At 33.6% G+C, this 20,858-nt stretch overlaps 3 protein-coding genes across 4 annotated transcripts; 2 read left to right on the top strand and 1 right to left on the bottom strand.

Moving 5' to 3' along the window:
• Nucleotides 1–140: 140 nt before the first annotated feature.
• On the bottom strand, nucleotides 141–7,767 carry LOC105343367 (uncharacterized). Its single transcript, XM_034467062.2, has 11 exons — nucleotides 7,633–7,767; nucleotides 6,839–6,991; nucleotides 6,018–6,102; nucleotides 5,819–5,872; nucleotides 4,595–4,640; nucleotides 4,161–4,391; nucleotides 3,798–3,920; nucleotides 3,246–3,284; nucleotides 2,645–2,743; nucleotides 2,442–2,549; nucleotides 141–638 (listed from the first exon to the last, which is right to left on the bottom strand). The coding sequence occupies exons 2-11, from the start codon at nucleotides 6,918–6,920 to the stop codon at nucleotides 627–629; spliced, it is 879 nt and encodes a 292-aa protein (XP_034322953.2). The 5' UTR covers nucleotides 6,921–6,991; nucleotides 7,633–7,767; the 3' UTR covers nucleotides 141–626.
• On the top strand, nucleotides 7,625–10,577 carry LOC105338146 (transmembrane protein 160). Its single transcript, XM_066087208.1, has 5 exons — nucleotides 7,625–7,761; nucleotides 7,987–8,259; nucleotides 8,356–8,380; nucleotides 8,605–8,703; nucleotides 9,076–10,577. The coding sequence occupies exons 2-5, from the start codon at nucleotides 8,032–8,034 to the stop codon at nucleotides 9,306–9,308; spliced, it is 585 nt and encodes a 194-aa protein (XP_065943280.1). The 5' UTR covers nucleotides 7,625–7,761; nucleotides 7,987–8,031; the 3' UTR covers nucleotides 9,309–10,577.
• Nucleotides 10,578–10,720: 143 nt separating this feature from the next.
• LOC105338147 (uncharacterized) lies at nucleotides 10,721–19,721 on the top strand. 2 transcript variants are annotated; one of them, XM_011443138.4, is made up of 5 exons: nucleotides 10,721–13,421; nucleotides 17,740–17,808; nucleotides 18,257–18,346; nucleotides 18,915–18,968; nucleotides 19,166–19,721. In XM_011443138.4, exons 1-4 carry the CDS (start codon nucleotides 12,435–12,437, stop codon nucleotides 18,966–18,968), a joined length of 1,200 nt encoding a protein of 399 aa, XP_011441440.3. In that variant the 5' UTR covers nucleotides 10,721–12,434; the 3' UTR covers nucleotides 19,166–19,721. The 2 variants fall into 2 exon arrangements, with proteins under 2 accessions (XP_011441440.3, XP_065943279.1); XM_066087207.1 differs by lacking the exon at nucleotides 10,721–13,421 and adding an exon at nucleotides 13,467–15,922.
• The last annotated feature ends 1,137 nt before the right edge of the window (nucleotides 19,722–20,858 follow it).

Genomic DNA, 20,858 nt, shown 5'->3' with positions numbered 1-20,858 from the left:
TTACATACTTAGCAACGATAAAGAAAACATTCCGAACACATTCGCAGGGGTGATAAAGAGAAAAGAATAACTGGTCTAGATGGAGTTCTAGGGTTTTAGATGATGCACATTAGATGTCAACACAAATAATAAATGCTTGATTTGGTAATAATATTTTTTATTATGATACATGTTTTCGTATGAAAAAACAAATGACAATTTTTTTTTAGAGTTCATTCTAAAATTCAAAAGTTAATTGACATACCCAACATTCAGTAAATAACCATACATAAACATTTTTAGCAATAGTGCATTGAGAAACACAAATAATTGCAATTGGAAAATTATTTGTACAAACTTTAATGTATTTGGGAATATGGATATGAATAACAGAATTCAATTACCTATAAATATATGTAGAGAGAGTTGAAGATAATCACTAAATGGAACATAACAATATGATAACAATATGAAAGACATATTTCAAACCTGCTGATCAATCAAATCTATTAAACTACCCACTAGATACATACTAGTAAATTTAAAATGTTTCCAATGTAAAAACACCATTTTCGTAGCACCCTCCAAACTAAACTTTCACGAGTTTTCAGTTTAGCTTTTCATCACTACTGGAAATGAAGGTCTTTTCATTGGAGTTTCTGCAAAAAAAAAGAATGAAATCATAATATACTATACATACAGGGAAACATTCGCTCCCATTTTATTTTCACTCCTTGGCCCTCCTTGTCAGCAACCTCCTTGTCCCGCCTACATTTTACATCCAAATATTTCAGAATTGCTGTCAGATATTCAAAAACTAACTTTTCTACTAATTAAAAAAGTAAAATCAAATCCTAATCAATTTATATCAAAATAAAATTTGTAATCAAAAAAATTATTTTTAAACAAAAGTTTTGCTAACGCGGGGTCTTAAAAAAATTTCATTGAAATCGGTCTCTATGAGTGAGGAAAATATCATTTAGCAGCCAATATGTGCATAAAAACTTAATAACATATAATTACCCGGTATATATTAAAGTAAAGGACTATATATGATAAGGGCCTAAAATGGCCCCCTAAAATGAACATCATCATTTTACTGTAAATCTTTGTTTTCTTTGTACAGATATATATGTGATGTTTATACATTATGTTCATTTTGATTCAAGTGCCCACAATTTAGAAATATGGTATCATGAAGACAGTCTTTTCCCGCCATTTATGCATTTTTAGCATAAAACAGCTTGTTTTCAAGCAGTTTTTCTTTCAAAAAACATAGAGCGCACGCTTGAACAAACAACATATTTTAATCAGAGATGTAACCAGCCAAGACTAATAACTGACATACAAATTTTCCTTGTTCAAGCATGCGCTCTATATTTCCCATTCGTTTAAAGGTAAGAAAAATGTCAATTTTTGACTGATTTTGATTGAATTATAGAAAAAGCGTCACTTCTGACGTCATATGCTGCAAATGAGTGCAAATAAATCGGTGAAAAATATATTTAATATCAACTCCTCTAGACTAAAAAATAACATAATATTTTAATATACCCGAAACACTTTAAAAATGGCGAATTATGGGGGCAAAATTCAACTCATATCATATATAGTTCTGTCATTTAATTCATATCTGTTAATTATTTTTCACAAATTTACAAAGCAAAATTCTTTTTTTGGAATGTATTTCGGTCTGTAGACATATGTTTCCCCCCGTGAAATAACAAACCCTTTGGTAAAAATATGCTAAATAACAATAATTAAAACCCCTCAAAAGGAATATTTGTTTCCCGGTGGGGGGGAGGGGTTGGAGATGTTTTAAAAAACATTTCTGTTTTCCGTTATTTTCTATTATGAAATTCGCTATTTTAACCCAAAATAAAAAGTTTTCTCTCTTTGTTTGACCAAATCATTTATATTTAATGAAAATATACATAAATGTTTACATTATTATAAAAAAATAACTTTAATTAGACAACTTTCAAAAAAATGACTTTTAGTTAGGCGGCTAAACAATATATGCTATCATTCGCAGGCCTTTTAAAGACTGAGCAAATTCAAAACAAGTTTTAATTACTGTGTTAAAAAGAAAGAGTAAGTATCTACCACAAAACTGTGTGAGGGTGAAACCTTTTGCAAGTGTAAAGTAGCAGCACATACACATGGGGGTGGGGGGGATAACCCTGTGTACAGTACATTGTTTATTAGAAAGTGTTAATATTAATAACTTAAGGTTCTCTGATACTCAGCCTCAAAGTAAGAAGGGGGTGGTTTGGCAAATTAAAAAAAAGCATGTTTTACGCTGGACTTAATCTAAATTATAATCAATCAATCGCCACACAAAGAATGATGTAGATTGTCAGTGCATTATCTATGCATAAAACAATAGTATAGTCCCCCTTAGGCCCTTACTGATTAAACTCTACAAACAGGAGATTACAGTTAAGACAGACACTGCATACCTTCAAATTGTCTATAATATCTTGTACAGACGGTCTATCCATGGACTTCTTACTACAGTACATGTATTGTACAACTCCATCTTTGTCAATGATGAAATCTCCACCCATCTGAGAAAAAATAAGAATACAAATATCTTAGATATTTAATTTGTGACTGGATGAAGAAACCTTGGGCTTGATCTCCAGGACTTAAATTAATCTACCTGCTGCGGGTCATCATTGACGTACTGAGAGGGTTTGGGTAACGGAATGTTCTTGGCCATTGACTCTGCATAGTAAACCATCTCTTCTACTCCCCAAACCTGTTCAGTATAAATGTTTATCAAACAATAATGCCAAGCAATTATTTTAATTAAACATAAATTGAGGACATATATTATAATAGATATTTTCCACCAACTTGAAGGTGAATTAATTGTGGTCAAAGCTTTAGAATATTCTCACAGGAATGAACCAGTAAACTACTGTAAATTCCTTACATTACGCAAGTAGGGACCTACATGTATTTAATTCTGCGATCCTGCTATTTTGTATCAAATCGGGAGAATATAAAATTGCAAACGCAGAACTTCTTTCTTTATTTCTTATTGTTTTCAACTCTCAAAAAATAATGGCGAGATTTTAAAATCTGCGAAGGGTGCTTCTCGCAATTTTACACGGATAATATTAATAATTCCTCACGTTTTAGAATTAGGAATTTACAGTATGCATGCTGGAACAAAGTCTTATTTAGGCCTCTTTTGTACTTCTATAAAATTATGAAGAGACTTGAGGCAATGATAGAAAATAATGAGGCATACTTACTTTGCTGACAGAACGATGCAAACCAAATGCAGTATACACCTAGTAACAAGTTAAAACATACATGTACATAACTGACATATTGCAAACCTTAAAATTATGTCTAAAGGAATGGAAACAAGGTCTAAAAACTGTGTTAAAATTCACAGACATATTTTAACTGTTCAATGATGGTACAAACTGCCATTATTGTTCCAACCGAGAACCAGTAACAAATTAGAACCATTTTAACAGGAGCTTGGACTTTGGATAGTTGTGTCAAACAGCATTGTGATGTAGGCCTGTCTATTTCATTGCTGGCCACTCAGCCATTGCTCTTTGAAATTAACATGATTCGGCTAGCTTTTGAGCTAATTTTAAAAGACTACATAATCTGTGTATATTTCACTTGAAACCAGAGTTATTTTTAACTTGCTTTGGCGCAAGAAAAAGATAGTTACATCCTTAGGCTACCAAAATTCCCTGGTCTTGTTAAATAGCTTCTACAGATTATAATCCTTATAAAAAGAAGGTCCTTACTAACATATGTTAATTAATCATTCAGAACTTCTCTACCTTTCTCTGTGAGTCCAGGAGCATGGGGAATGGACAGGAGGTCTCTACTAGCCACTGCTGTGCCCCTTTTTGGTCACCAAAAGACACTACTATTGCCTGACCGCCTGAATCTGATATCTGCTCCTAAATCATTTACATGTACTTCAAAACATGGCTACTATATAAACAATTTTTTTTGTTTAAGAGGGGGGTTAAATTTATTCATACATTGCATACTTCATGTCCTACAGATTTAATGCTTGAGTATTTGTTCTTACTAAATTTTTCTTTAATTGAAGTGTGATCTCATTATATACAAATTCCCCTTTAAGTTAGATTGTGAGATTTACTTATAATTGAGCAACCATAAGTTTTACATCACACCTCTGATTTTTCAACTTGTTCAATGTGCTGTCGTCATGGAAGTCAGGCGAAATGCCTTAAAAGCACCAAAACGAGGCTCTGGTGACCTAGATACTCCGTTAAACTGGTCTCCTGCCCGGTTCTAGCATCAGTCAACATGACATTTACTGGTCCTGTGTCTCCCAGCTCAACACCTGTGTCATCCTCCTTCAGTGATTGGTCAATTCTCTGTAATATCCCATCCCATTCTTCCTGTCAAAAAAACCCAGTAATTTAATTAATGTCATTAGAACTGTACATAAATCAAAATGATCAAAGAAGTGAATTACTGAAATGATTCAATATGGAACTAATTTAGGTGATAGGTGATAGGTCATCAATAGAAACACAGAAAGAAAGAAATATAATATTTGATGAAATGAATGATAGATAAAAGAATTACTTTTAAAAATTACCTCTAAATTCACAATGTCTTCATCTAGATCTCGTATTTCTGCATATCTAATAAAATAAGACATAAAGTCAAGAGAATTTAATTAGATTATATGATCGAGTTGCATCTGCTGTATTTATCTTTAGTTGCATGTTATAAGCACGTTTTGTGATATATGCTGATTGATCACTGCAAATTCAAAGAGTTTAAGACATTAACAGCAATATAATTATCAATATTGTGGTTATACAGTGAAAACAGTACTTTGGAACATGGTTTGAAGAGTTGTCTCTTTTGTTTGATTCAAGAAAGGACCAGGGTAAGCTGATTAATAGAGAGGAAAAAAAAACGAACTCACTTAAAAAGTTATGTAGTTTTATTAATTCAATATGTGCATGTTGGGAGGGGGGGGGATATGAACTTTTAAGGTGTACACACTGTGTCTGTTACAACACGTAATTTATGAAAAAAAAGTAGCTATCTCAGATGACATCACAATTAAATTTAGGCATTGCTGTTGAAATGACGTTAGGTCTCTGCAACTTGAGGCCCATCAATAGAAAAAGAATAGAGAGCTAAAGAACTAATTGGGGCAGATTGTGATCAAAAGAATCTCCCATGCATATGATTGTGATAACTTATGTAATTTTTTTTCAGATAACAACAGCTTCTTGCAAGGACTTGCGGATACATGACTCATTGAGTGAAATATCCATGTCCGCTATCAGTTAAAGACTAGCCAGTTCATTTATTCAGACAGGAAGCTCTTTTAACTTACATGTATAAACACATCATTGTTTACAAATTAAACCTTGTACAATAAGAAACTTATAAATATTAATTTACTGACTGGCAGACAGCTCTGTCGATCCTGATACAGTCCCAAGTACATTTAACTACTGACAACTGTACCTTGTATAATATATAGCATATTTACATGGTATATGTACTCTGCATAATATATAATACATACAGAACATGTACACTCAGGTGCCAAAGAAAGTCATTTTTTTTCTTTTTTTTTCACTATATATTTCATTGAAAACGAACATTTATTAAAGAATCGATGAAAAGACCTGGATTGATGAATTCAGAATTTCTCGATCTAGCTTTTATTTCCATCATATTTTTTTCCAACCTTCAGTTCTTCTGTTTTAACACTAGCTGTCACTTTCTTTATCATCCTGATTAAGCTAGTCTTTCGATCTCATTTGACGAAGAAAGAGGAAATAAATTCTCTGCGTACCTGTAACCTCTCTTGATGTGCTCTTGAAACTCAGCTCTTGATGTTACCTTCAATCTGTCAAAGCAATTTCAAAATTTCATTGCAAGGTTAAAATAAATACTCAAAGGTACATATTTAGTAAAAATATGTTATAATTTTTTAACATGTTTACAAGCAAAATTTGCATTACTAGCCTAGTAAACACCAATATTGTCTTTACCTGTCAAATGCAGACTTGTAGCACTTGGCCATCTCAAACAGCCTTCCGATTCTTCCATCCATTAACTGGGACACACCATCAGGCTCTACAAGTAGTCAGTGATAAATGCCGTGTACAGTAAAACACGCTTATAACGAAGTGCCAGGGACAAGTGATTTTACTTTGCTATAAGCAAAATTCGTTAACTCCGTTAAGTTTACAACATATTATACAGTCATGGGGAATGAAAATCACTTCGCTGTAAGCACCAATACATTTTAAGTGTGTTCGCTATAACCGTGTTTTACTGTAATTGATATTAGATGGTCAACATGGTACACAAATACAATGCATACATATATATATACAGCCATACCTTGTGAAGAATAAAGAAATCATGGGTACATGCAACAAACAGGGGTAGATATAACAAACAAAATAGGTATATTTAAATATAGAATAGACTCTGATAAGTTAGATGGATGTAGTCATGCTGAAGCTCCAGGTAATGTATGGAGCAGGGTAATGTATGGAGCAGGGTCAAAGGTTGTACCAAGATATCTAGTACATTTACATTTCACAACACTTGTAATAAATATTAACCTTTCATTCTATGATAAGAATCTATATATTAATTTGATATCTACATGTTTATATAAAATTCATCTTCCCATTTAAGCCACATGTTTATCCATACTCAACTCCACAACCCTAGTTGTTCATGCAGTAAAGGTCAAAGTGAAGTGTACAATGTAACAATGTATTTTAATTAACTATTGGCTAGAGGAACTCGAGTTAAATCATGCATGTCATAAACTGTGGACGTTGTGGACATCTCTTACCATTGAGGACATCGTTGAGATACCCTATAAGGCTACTCTCTGTTGTCTGTATGTCTGTCAGTGCTTGTTTCAGTTCCTCCATCTGTCTGTCTGTGTGTGGACTTCACAAATGGCCCAAATGTTTCTGACAGGAATTCTTATTAACCTTTAATTCTAGAACGAAAAAAAAACCTTTGCTTGGTGTCATGATTGTCATCTATATATATATATTAACCTATAAAGAGATTATGTTACATACATGTACATTGTAAGTTATAAATTAAGCTGTGATTATCAACATGCAGTTGGATCTACTTGTAGAAAATAATTAATCCACTTATATTAAAATGAAATGCTTTTAAGGCTAAGTGCTTGTGTGGAAAATGTCTGTCTTTCACAATAAAGAAATTGGAAATGAAAAATATATTTGTTGCTTATGCAAAAATAAATCTTTTATGTCTTATTGCAAATTTACAATGTACTAATTTAGGCCTCATTAATAATTAGCATTGATTGAAATGAATTCTTGGATGTCTGCAGTTAACTGATAAACAAGCAAATAACACTAAGTAAAATACCTCAGTAGCCAACTTCATCACAGTTATAGCTATTCTCTTTTGAGAAGTGGACAGGCATAGCCTACATCCACTTCTCAAAAGAGAATAAGTTATAGCATGCTGGCATGCACATATTCTGATGTGAAATCACATTATTTACACTTATAAAAGTAACATTCATTTCTATACCAAGAGCATTATGGATTTTATGGACGTGTATATAAATGACGAACAAATCTTTACACGCATTCAACATACCTCATTCTACATGTAACCCGCACACCCTTTGTAAACAAACAACGGCTTGGTTTTTACTTTTATCTATCGCCTCCGTATATCCGATTTGCGTTGTGGACTGAAATTTGGTATATTTTTGATGTCAGACAGGTATTTAATGAAGATAGCTTGTTAATCTATGCATCATTGATAAATTAGTTATTTTCCTTATGATAACCAATTTAGCATTGTTTTCTTGTTTCGGGTTCTGCAACACGTATAACCCAACCGTTTAGCCTATATGTTAATTGGTTAAACTGTTAATCCAAGGTACATTGCGATTGTTCATCCTTTTCACTAGTTTTCAAAATCTTTGTGGATTTTTTTATGACCTAGGTGAGATCTGGACGAGTAAATTGCTTACTCCTGTTTCTTGAAACCATGGCAAGAACACTAAGAAGTCTACAGACAATACGACAGTGTGTGTCATTAGGGAGTTTTCTGACATCTCACCATACAGCCACAGAGCATTCAACAGTTATGTTGTCAAGAGTAAGAACACAGAACCAGAGCTATAGAATTATGTGTACAAACCCAGACTCCAAAGACAAAGGCTACATCTACATAAACAACAAAATGTCATCAGAAGCCATAGAGAATTCAGCCTGGGTATGTAGAGACGTATCCCTGTACGTGTTCAGTTCTTGCTCTTTAATCTACGATGATCATACACATCAATATATGATTTGTTTCATTTATTATCAGGCATGCCGACTTGCTAATGAAAATGGTGAGTATCATTAATTCAAGGATTTAAATACAGCAGAATTATAAGCTAAAGTTCTATATCTATTTTCAATATTTCTGTGACTGTAAGCAAGAGCAATTTTTTGTTGAATTGACAATGTTTCCTGTTTGTGTATTTGCCATGTACACAAATGATAAATGATATACTTTCTTACGAAATTGAAAGCAGCTTCATTGATCGATGCTGTTTATCCTCTTTCTATCCAGGCTACCTGTCGTGGTGCCGGAACTCTTACCTGATGACAGGGGTGGGGGTCGGAATGCTGTACAAAGGTCATTCGGTCGTGGCAGAGCTAGCCGGGTACTGTAAGTAGAGCAGCCACATTGTACATTATTATGTGTAGAAACCCCTGAAGTATTAAACCTTTGAACACAGAACAAAAAAAATTGATGTACATGTACTATGTAATAAGACATTGAAGAAGTCAATCATAACATTACTGATGTTTTTTCTCAATCTAGAGATCTTTTAAAGGTGAATCAATATTGAGATGAATGAATTAACATTTTCCCAAGTTATTGGTTCTCTATAATTTATCAAGTTGAGTAGGAATTTAATACAGATTAAATATCTTAGATAGAAAGCTCATATTTTTTATCAGATAAATGATACTTATTAAAGAAACGTAAGATTGACAAGCTTATGTGTAACTGATTGTTGTTGTTTACTTTCCACAGCGGCCATGTTCTTGGCTGGGGTCAATGTTCTGTGGGGGACCTATCTGTTTGTGTACAACCTGATATACCTGAGGGACAAGGTGGGAATGTCTGGGGGATTTGTGGCCCTCCAGACTCTCTCTGCCATTGTCCATGCCTTGCTCTATGTGATGATCCTGATTGTGTTTGCTGCAGAGAGTGACAAGTATTTCCAACACCATCCCAAAGAATCGATTGAATCTCAGACTGATTGAAAAGAGGAAACTGGCAAAAGACTTGACTGTATCTTTTTTTATTATATTGTTATACTCTGCGCAATTGTGAATTGTATTTTTTCATAGAACCATAATGGACAATGTCATGATTATGTGATACATGTTTTTATTATCCAATGCCCCAAAGGTGGCCATTATTGCTTTATTACATGTACTGTGCCTGTGTTTTGTATCATTTATTTAGATTTCTTGTTTTCTTATTAGGTTATAAATTAACTCAACAAAACATTGTTACTTTGGACATTAATTAAGGTCAAGATCTAGTAAATGATTCCAGAGTGTCTTTTTGGTGCAAGAACCATTTTGACATCATAATTGATTTGATAAAAAAAATTTCTATACTTAACGGCTGTAAAGGAATTACATGTATGTAGAATATTTAACAGTTTCTTCAGATTCTTTATTAAATCACTGAAAAGTTTATGATACCTGATACCTATATTGAATATTACATCACTTTAATGAGGAGGTCAAAAGCTCGTTTAAAATTGTTTATCAAGAGACATTCTAGAATGTAGGCATTCTAGATGTATTTAATTAGTCTAAAATGGCCATACTCTAAGATTTGTTACTATTTTCCTTCATGTTATACAGAAATAGAATGTTAAAAACATGATTTTTTCATTGTGTAAACCAGAAATTGAAGTCCCGGCACACCCTATCGAAAAAAGCTGTTGTTATGAAGCATATTTGAAAGAAATTATGTCCTGAAATTCATAAACCTGTAGGCATCTCTCATTTTCTAGATCTTGATCTTAATATCTTGCCTTATTATGATGGATTTATCATTTAATTCCTGTAAATTCCTTATATTACGCGAGTACTTAATTACGCGAAACCCACTGGTTTGTATCAATTTGCCAGAATATAGAATTGCGAACGTGGAACATTGCTCTTCATTTCTTATAGTTCCTAACTCTTAGAAAATAATGGCGAGATTTTAAAATCCGCGACAGGTGCTTCTTGCGGTTTTATGCGGAAATTAATTCCTGGTGTTTAATTAGGAACCTACAGTAATTTATCATGAGTATTGTTATGTTATTTAGAAGCTTATTTACCTTGTGATTCTTTGTTTGTTATAAAACTCACTAAAATGAAGTGGAATTTGATGCATGTGGCTTGTGTAAGATTTACATGGTAGAAGTTTTATGTTCATGTATCAGAATACTTTTTAATGTTAGAGGTATTCATTATTTGGTTGTTTTATAAACATTCTGTCAGGTGCAATAAACTCCTCCAACCAATCCATTTGAATTCATTTGAATACACAAACTTAAGATAAACAAGATAATTGTGTCTAAGACTCTTTAGGAATTTATTGTTAAGGTTAGGGGGTGGGATGTTACATCCACCCACCTCACCCCCTAAAAATATTTTTGGTAACTATAACAAGTCATGCAGAATCCTTATTTTTTTCAAAGAGTCAAAATGTCAATGACTAGCTTATATCTTACCAAGTATAGATAATGCAGCCCTTAATGAACTGACAGGTGGAGTGACAAACCGATACGTGCAATAGTATCTGGATCGGTCACACCCGATGCAAGCCTGGGAACCCCCTCCCAGACGTTTTTCAGCCCTCCTCCCTCCCCCTGGTATTCAAATGATAGGATGACCAATTAAGTCACTTGAGAAAAATGGACCAATTAATCTTGAGTTGACCTCGAGTATTGGCTCAGGAGAGCCACGGGGAAATCTTGTTTACCACTCTCGCCCCTAGAATAAACGTATTCAACAACTTAGTCCATCTCAAAACACAAAACAACTTACGGTAATCCATCTCAAAACACAAATAAACTTGCGGTAGTCCATCTCAAAACACAAATAAACTTACGGTAGTCCATCTCAAAACACAAAACAACTGCAGCTTTTTCTAAGGTGTGGTGCGGCGATGTAGAAGTCTAATTAATTTCTGAAGTTACACACTATGTACAGTTAATTCGCTATTTATTTTAAATAAAATACTTGTTGACCCGTCTTAGCAGAATAAAATGACACTGCGTGGTGAGCTGTAACTTTATATTTTCTATTTCAGGTCTGGAAAAGATACAACACATCTGACAGTGAATGGTGCTTAAGTTTATACATTGGATGTGTACAGTTTTCTTATTGAAACGCGTAGTGTACGCGCCAAGCTCATTAGTTTATATTCGTAATTAAGACACTGCAAGAGAATATTGAACTTTAAATCCTATATAGATCGGAATATTTTACAGTGCATGAAGTAAAGTTACCCCCTCTTTAAATGAGTTTAATGTTAATATAATGCAAGATACACGACAATCTGCTCTGGGAATTGTGAAAGAAGTCATTACGAGAAGTGTGTCCAAGTTCTAATTAAGAGCTGCCATTAAGTTTTTGTGACAGACAAATAAAGCAAGAACGGATAGATAACAGTATGAGTGCCTCAAAGTAGCGATGAAATAATTAATTTGGTTAATGTGGATTGATAATTGTGATAGCCCCAGAACGCCATGGAACATCATTCGGCACCGTTCCGATCTTTTATCACGTCAAGCTTATTTGGTCTGTCAAGCAGGGACGAGTTTTTTCCCAATATGTAAGGTTTCCAAAACGTCAGGGCAGTAATTACGTAACAGGGATCAAAAACGCAGGAGAAGACCGGCAGGATTTTAACGACATTAGATGTATCTATTAATCTGGCGATTTGATGTCTTTGGAAAGTGAACCAGTAAATATTACTGGTTTGTTTGCCTTTATAAAGTTGGCACTGTAGCCGAACCGCAGTGTTTTATTATAAAAGGACATTGGTTTCTACCACCATTACCGTAAATCAATTAACGGGATGGAAACAGATCTTTACATCTCATTTGCTTTGTAAATATCCACGATTGACATAACATTATTGTATTTGCTAAAAAACGGACTGGGAATTACTCGGATAGATCAGCGGAGCATCACAAAGGGTTAATATCTGCATGTTGCAGAAAAAAAAAAACTATTATTAATATTACCACCGAAACTTTGTGAGGGAAGAAAACAATTTCCTGAAGGATTTACTTCGATTTGTCATTTAGGTGTTTGGGTTTTACACCTCTCAAAAAGTTGGGTTTTTTGCGAACAATTGAAAGTCGAAGAATTAACATGGCATCCATGAGAACTCACATGCGGCCGCTGCATACGTCACTTGCGTTGTTTGGATTATCGCATGGATCGAATTCAAGCCTTGTTGAACCCGCTAAAGCTTTTGATGCCAAAGCAAATAGCAAACCTCCACACTTACTGTCAAAAGTGAAGAAAGTTTACTGCCTCTTTGTTTGCTGTGTTTTAAGTCTGAACGTTCTCCGTTACATCCCAAGCTTCTGGGTGGGGATCGATTTTGTCCCGCACCCCACCGCACTAAGAATCGTGGTTCTTGTCTGGTTCATAGAAAACGCCGTCAACTGTATTGTTCTCTTCGTTTTCTTCGAGAACAAGAATCATTTTGAGCGTTATGTCCAACAGTACATCACGGTGATAAGTGACGACATTTCAAAGTATCTAAAAACCAACCCAGCATGTCAGAAAGCCAAAAGAAGCATGGTCCGAGCTCTGGTGGTCGGGTGGATTATGGTCATCTTCAATGCCGTGACAGTTGGTTGTCTGCTTTTCTCGAACCTGACGCCCGATGTGACAGTGACCCTATGTAACCCTCTGTCTCACAAATCTATTCCTGTGAAGATATTCATATCCGTTCTCTTTTTGCTTGTATCGGGTGTGTGGGTTTTCCCAGTGGTTCTCCATTATTCGTTAACCACTGCTATCGAGATACGATTTCAGGAACTTCACGAAGTCATTGAAAACACAGCGTTAGAAGACTGTCCGAACAGGTTCGAGACGTTGAAGTGTGTTCGATACAAACACTTGCAATTATGTAAGATGGTGGAAACTGTGGACCAAAGTTTGAGCTACTATGTGGCAAACGTTTATCTGTTAAGTATTGGAACTGCGTGCTTTTTAATCTATGACCTGATTAGTAAAGTGAGCGGTGATCCAAACATAACACAGATGGTTGTGTCATTATTCTGGCTGGCGAGTTCTTTTATCATACCATTTATTATCTCCATAAAATCTGCGAAAGTGCACGAAAAGGTAACAGTTCTTTTTAAAACACACACACACACACACACACACTCTCTCTCTCTCTCTCTCTCTCTCTCTCTCTCTCTCTCTCTCTCTCTCTCTCTCTCAGACTGTTAACAATTTCGTTGTAATTAGTTGAATTCAATATTAAATCTTATAGTTTCATCAAAGTTATCTTGATGCCTATATTTAACTTTATCCCATTTATATCATTTTAAAGTTAAGGTTTGGAGCTTGTTTGATACCATTTCTTGAGATATGTGAGCAGTTATTAAGATATATTTCATTCAAAAATGGGCAAAACTCCAGGATTGTTACTTTTTTCTTTTTCATATTCCTTGAAAATGACAGTTCAAACATGCTTATTATATTGTGTTTTCCAAAATATCAAGATCCGATACACCTTATCAAACAAAACTAATGCAATGAAGCATCACTTAAAGAATTACTGGTGATACCTAATTAATTGTGAGGAATTAATATCCGCGTAAAATCGCGAGAAGCATATATCACGTATTTAAAATCTCACTTTTGTCTTTCCGATAGATGTAAACTAATTGAAACTAAAAACTACTTGGCGATTTTAAATACTCACAATTTGATGCAATTCATTTGAAGCGCGGAATTAAGTACTCGCGTAAAACAATGAATCTACGGTATGTATGAGGACGTCTTCCATGTACTAGATCTTGACGTTAATTTGTTGGAAAAATCTTCTCCCAACATTGCATAAAATGATGACAGACCTAGAGTTTGATGCAATATATAAGATATATACGCATGTGCTCTTATTTTTATCTATTTTTAACTCAGACCCTGTGAGGGCATTTCCGATCTTGAAACCATGTAAGAACGCGATATTGCATCATTGGCCTAGATCACATGTACTACCTGCATTGAACTTTAGCCTTTTGCAACTATTCAGAAAAACCAAGTGACTCTGCATTTGGTTGGTAGAACGTTATTTTCTTTGTCGGTAGATACACGTAATAATTGACCCATCTATTCCAGGACATTATCAACGCTATACTCACCGATCCAGAGTTAAATTGACCGATGCAAAAGTTTAAATCACGTTGGATTGTATTACGTTTGAAAGAGTTTCACAATGTTGTTTGAAATATGAAATTAGTGAATTTGCACAACTTGGTCAATAAATTGAAGTTGTCCGTTCTTGTTCTCCAATCCTTTGATGGATATTCATGCACAACAATCAATAGAATATATGACAAATGCAATAAAGATGTGGATGGCTTGGTAAATACTAGGAATCTACTTTAAACTGTTATGATAGTTAGAACAAACAATTGGACATCTTTAATAAATCGTTAATCATTTCATGAGCTTAATTGGTAACGCTTTGTCTCTTTCACCTGGGACCCATTTAAGCACATTTTCTCCTGGTTCTTTAGAAGACACAAATGACCAGCCATTACGCGTTCCTAGAATTTGTCTTTGATGCCACATCTACATTTCTCGTTAAACTTTGAATACCGTTAACAACTTCTCAAGCAACTCTAAATATGAATACATCCAGGAGCGTGTACATGCGGCCGCTGTATTTATCTCTAGCCATTTTTGGATTGTACCACACACCGAAGCACAGTCAAGTAGAGCCAGCAAAAGACACCGGGGACCAAAATACGAACCCCCCGCGGATCCTGCCCAAAGCAATCAGATTTTACTGTATCTTCATCTGCTGCTTGATGAGCCTGAGTGTCATTAGATACCTACCTAGCTTCTGGGTCGGAGTAGATTTCATCCCAGATCTTACTGCTCATAGAATCGTCAATGTAATCTGGACCATACAAAACGCCGTGAATTCATTAGTTTTGTTCGTATTCTTCGAACAAAAGAACCATTTTGAGAGACATGAAAAGCAGTACATTAACGTAACCACAGATAGTATTTCGAAACGATTAAAGACGAACCCAAGAACCGAACATGTTAAGAGACATATAATACGGGCTACTATAGCTGGTTGGATGGTAGTTCTATTCAACACAGGTTTTATCATTTTTCTATTTTTTTCCGACTTTTCTCCGAAGCTTGCGTATGTCATGTGCAACCCTCTCTCTTGTCATTCATTGGCTGTTAAAATACTTATGTGTCTATTTATGTCCGTTTCAACGGGAGTGTGGATTTTTCCGGCTGTTCTTCATTATTCTCTGACCAGTGGCATAGCGACTCAGTTTCAGGAACTTTATGACGTCATCGACAACACGGCGTTAGAAGATTGTCCGAACAGGTTCGAGACGTTGAAGTGTGTTCGATACAAACACTTGAAATTATGTAAGATGGTGGAAACTGTGGACCAAAGTTTGAGTTATTACATTGCCAACGTTTACCTGTTAAACATCGGAAATGCGTGTTTTATAATTTACGAAATGATACACGAAATTTCAAACGCCCCCAACGTACCAGAGATCGCTATCTCCTCCTTCTGGCTGGGAGCGTGTTTTCTGGTCCCTTTTATAACATCTGTAAATTCCGCTAATGTACACGAGAAGGTACAGTTATCTTTTCTCAATTATATCTCTAGAAGTTAAAATTTGGTCACTGCTTAAGGTGATACCATTCGTTAAAAAGGACAGTCAAAACAAATTAACTGACCTCATTTATTTTTGTGTATAAGTAGTCCATAATATATATATTTTTAAAAAAATTCAAGAACATTATAAATTTTAACGCATGGCCAAGCACTCGCGAATTTAATAAACAGAAGAAACACACGAAAAGTACTTACTTATTGAGGGATTTTGTTAGGATATTAAGAATGTTATAATCAATTCAGGCAGGTTTTTGTCACTATACTTCAATTACATATTATTTGGCCCAATGACAAAAGACGTGTGTTTGCAGAGACAAACTGTCAAAGTTTGAGAGTCAATGAATTCAAAAGATCCTCGAAAAATTAGATAAACGACCCTCTGCTTGAATTGCACGATGAACAAACGGTTTTCCATACCATTTCATATTTATGTCTGCAGCAGATTTGGTTTTGTTTAATTTACTTCCAAATAAAACGGCACATAAATATAAAGATTTTTTTATCGCAATAAAAGTTTTCATTAGCTTAGCAGGAATATAATTTGTCCAGCATATTTTTAATTGCACTTTTCTGAAGTGTGTTTTAATAAGTATTTTTTTTTTGTAAGAATCAAAGATATATATATAATATAAATAGTGCCCGTTTATGAGGGTAACTGTTGAAATTGACACCCCGAGACAACCATTGTAAGGAAAATTTTACTTCTTTTATATAGAAATTAAGTGAATTCTACGGCGAACCGTACGTGCATAATTTACGCGCATGTAACAATTCGTTTTGTTATACTTTCATGTTAAATACTGAAATCTGATTGGTTAAGACGCAGTTAATAATATTTACTATTACCCTCAGCGTTAGCAACGCACTTGGCAACGGGTAACATTAAAAAATGTTACATGCGCGAAAATTATGCGCGTACGGTTCGCTGTAGAATTCACGTTATTCCTATATAAAAGCAGTAAGATTTTCTTAAAAATTTTAAAAAAGACATTCAGTATAACAAAATAAATAGTGTCTGTTTGGGAGGATCACAGTTGAAATTGACACCCCTCGAAAACCATTGTCAACCACCGCTTCGCGTCGGTTGACAATGGTTTTCTCGGGGTGTCAATTTCAACTGTTACCCTCCCAAACAGGCACTATTTATATAGTGTTACCCGTTGCCAAGTGTGTTGCTAACGCTAAGGGTAATAGAACAGATTACTAACTGCGTCTAAACCAATCAGATTTCAGTATTTAACATGAAAGTATAATAAATATATATATATATATATATATATATATATATATATATATATATATATATATATATATATATATATATATATATATATATATATATATATAAACTGTAAAGTGTAACGAAAATCCTTGACTTTACGTGGTCACCGAATCTTAATTAATCTTAAGGACACATGAGACGTTTCTCATTTTTATAGAATTTTCCTTGATATATTTTTTCTTATTTATTAGCATATAAAAATGTTTATTCCCAAAAATTCAGGGTATATTACCAGGCTATTTTCGGAGCTAGAATATTTAGAATTTTCCGTAAAACAGCATGAAAAATGCATTTAAATGCTTATTAATAAAGTCATGCTTAAATAAAAAAGTATCATATAACATGAAAATATAATTATAGAATTACTAAATTGCACATTGTAAAGATAGAAAAAAAATGGAAGATAGGTCGCGTCTGACCTTAAGTAGGAATTTGCAAAAGCGATACATGTCATTTAAAATAAAGAATTTGATTTAAAATATTCACTGTTCTAGGCCCATGGTCTCTCTCCGTTGATAATGGATGTCAATTTGGACGGAGCTACAATGCAGGATCTTGCGCACGTGAGTACCAAAATATAAATCTGTTTAAATAGACTTAAATGTCTAAAATATATTGCAATATTGTATGAATTGCGAAGATTAGATAAGATACAAGGAATGTTTAGTGAATATGTTAAAGATTTGTTACGTATACCTACATCAATAAATGCATTGCTTCCTGTCATTAATTTTGCTGGCAGACATATCCAAATATCCTTTATATAAAGAGTATGGTATAAAATAAAGAATATAGGAAGTACATGTATATCTACAAAATATATACACTTTCATTTCGAAATTTAGTTGAGATAAACTGGTGGGTGGTTAAAATGTAATGTATTCAGAACATGCAGTAACATTTGATTCGCAAGCAAATAAAGGTGGGTATACAATATTAATATAGGTGGGTACACAATATTGCGAAGATTTATACTTTAATTAGAGAATGGTGTATGGATTATATATTCAGATTAACCTGTTGGTGGCCAAACTTCACGGTCCGTCCATTGGTCTGTCAGTACTCGGTATTATAACCATCACCAAGGAAATGATTCTAACGGTAAGTCGCATAATATTTTAAAGTGAATACAAAAAGGCATGCTGGATATTTACAAGATTTAAAAAAAAGCATTTGAAAAAAAAATTCAACAGACATTCATGTACCAAGAAGGTAAAATTCATTTTAATTTAGTTTTTTCCCTATGTATATGAGCAAAGAGCAGACACAATTGTTTCATATTTAGTTTATATCATAATAAAGCATTAAAATGGCATACATTCTATGCGCTCTTTCTATATAGACGAATGGTGCTCTAATTGATCATGTTGTAAAACCACTTTCCTACAAATACATAAATTTATTGCTTTCATCTGTAAAACAAACAGAAAGTCTCCTTTAACAGCTAAAATCCAATATGCCGTAGTTGCTTGACATCAATGTAATTGATTGTATGCTGTAATTGAGTATGAATTAGAGCTGTGAAATATTTGCTAGAAATATGAAGACGTGCGCGGACAATAGAAAATATTTTGTTGAGTATGTTTAATTGAATTTCTTGTTCAGTATGACTTAATCTAGCCACGTAGTATGGTTAAACACGAAAAAAAAAATACTTCTCTGATTTTAGCTCGCTGGAGTTTTCATGACATACCTCTTTTTGCTGATTCAGTTTAAAATATAGGTACGTATTTTATCATACCTTGGTTTAAGGCACACGGACCTTTTTTTTTTTTTTTTTCTTTTTTTAGATTTTATTACTAGCTATATAGTAATTATCTTCATTCTCTTACTTCAAAGGTGTAGTCATTAAAATAAGTAAAAATCAAATATTTTAAGCTGAATTTACGTCAGTATATATCTTTAACTGTTTTTTTGTAGCATCATCATTTCACCACCAAGATAAAAAGGAATCATTCGACACATATAAATGACGTAATCAAGAATAGTAACAGCATGAAGTTAGCCAACAAAATTATAATAATTATATTGTTCTCATAGTCAAACTCTGTTTATATACATTTGTATACAGATTGTTCAAACCAAGCTTTACTAAAGAGTTCCGCACAGTATGGAAATAAAATTCCTATCATTTAGATGTTTGCCATTAATTGTATAAAAACCAGTCATTTAACAATTAAAATAACATTGAATTTTACAAACTTCAAACGTAACATCAAGCATATTAATTTTTTTTTTTACATTAGTCTTACACGATATAAGTAATTAAGCATGTATATAGTACTAAACAATGTTCTGTTGTGACTTTGTCATTTTTGAAAATATTTATATTTTGGAAAAGTTCAGTAATTCATTGTAATACTTGTTAAAATCATGTGCGTTTATTTGTGTATTATACTCCTTGAAATAAACACAGATTGTTCATCTTGCTATAAATATCATTATATGCATGCGTTTTTAAGCGTTTCATAAAGCATTTGCACATTTTAAATTTTTTTTTAACTTGAAAACGTTTTCTTTTAAGTAAATAAAATCTAAAAATGATTTCAAAGCGTTGTTTTTAGTTTTAGATTGATTAAGACATCACATTAATTAATTGGAAATAATTTTTGTGATCGGCTTCGGCCGATCACTGTTGTGTCCATATGAGGCATCCGGCAAATGCTTCCACGTACACACACATTCCGCTTGCATAAGTAGTTCTTATAAAAACTTTAAGCTATAACATTTTACTCAGTTTTATTTCAATTCATTTATCTTAAGAGATGCGAACATACATTAAATACAGTTCGACCTGTTAATTCAAGCATGCACATCGAAATTTATAAACGAGGTTACGTTAAAATGCGACCTCAATAGCAAGTTATGATGGCATTCAATGTTTTTCAGTCGCATTAAATTATTTTAATACAACTCTTTCTTTGTATACGTGTTAATTTAATGCTCTTTGAGGAGCCCTACCTAGTATTCTGAAGAAGAAGATGTATTAACATTTAATAATTACGTTAAAAATATAAAACTTGACAAGGAGTCTACGAACGGCTTTCCCCAAATTTGTTTCAAAATTAAATTTGTTGACGGTTTATAAGATGACATTATGGTGTACAGATTCAAAATATTCTATATTTTGTAAAAAATACAGTATTTTTTTAATCATTTTACATCAAACTGTTCATGTTGATTGCTTCTATTTATCTATATATCATTATTTCCGATCATTCCTTTAAATGAAATACTTGTTTAAATTCATTTTCTAATAAGGGAAACTTGACATACACTCCAAATTTCCTTTACAGATACCACCGTGAAGCGTGATAGAAAATAGAGGCTTCAATGTTGCTTTCCTATTGTTTTCCAACATGTCATTAGTACGTCATGAATTTAAAGGGACATAGTCAGAATGTGCTTTAGTCGGGCGTTTTGAATAGGCAACCATAATTTAAGTGTCATTTGTTGAGTTACAAGTGAGCTATATAGCATACAATTTTTAGACGGGGTCACGTGACCCCGTCTATTGGTTTACTGTCAGCCGAAGTCTCAAACCGGAAGGCACGCGTAGAACACATGAATTGAGTCTACGCTTAAGATAATAGTGCAGAAAGTTTTCATGCAT

Source organism: Magallana gigas, chromosome 6 (genome assembly GCF_963853765.1).
Source record: "Magallana gigas chromosome 6, xbMagGiga1.1, whole genome shotgun sequence".
Classification (NCBI taxonomy): Eukaryota; Metazoa; Mollusca; class Bivalvia; order Ostreida; family Ostreidae; genus Magallana; species Magallana gigas.
The sequence above is the reverse complement of the archived record's forward strand: the minus strand, read 5'-3'. Positions and strand labels throughout refer to the sequence as shown.

What these genes read in the sequence shown, in the direction of transcription:
- LOC105338146 (XM_066087208.1), top strand. Translation starts at nt 8,032, where the DNA reads ATGGCAAGAACACTAAGAAGTCTACAGACAATACGACAGTGTGTGTCA. An exon ending in CCATAGAGAATTCAGCCTGG is followed by an intron (nt 8,260 to 8,355) that starts GTATGTAGAGAC and finishes ATTTATTATCAG; the next exon opens with GCATGCCGACTTGCTAATGA. An exon ending in GGCAGAGCTAGCCGGGTACT is followed by an intron (nt 8,704 to 9,075) that starts GTAAGTAGAGCA and finishes TACTTTCCACAG; the next exon opens with CGGCCATGTTCTTGGCTGGG.
- LOC105338147 (XM_011443138.4), top strand. Translation starts at nt 12,435, where the DNA reads ATGGCATCCATGAGAACTCACATGCGGCCGCTGCATACGTCACTTGCG. An exon ending in CAATGCAGGATCTTGCGCAC is followed by an intron (nt 17,809 to 18,256) that starts GTGAGTACCAAA and finishes TTATATATTCAG; the next exon opens with ATTAACCTGTTGGTGGCCAA. An exon ending in CCAAGGAAATGATTCTAACG is followed by an intron (nt 18,347 to 18,914) that starts GTAAGTCGCATA and finishes CTCTGATTTTAG; the next exon opens with CTCGCTGGAGTTTTCATGAC.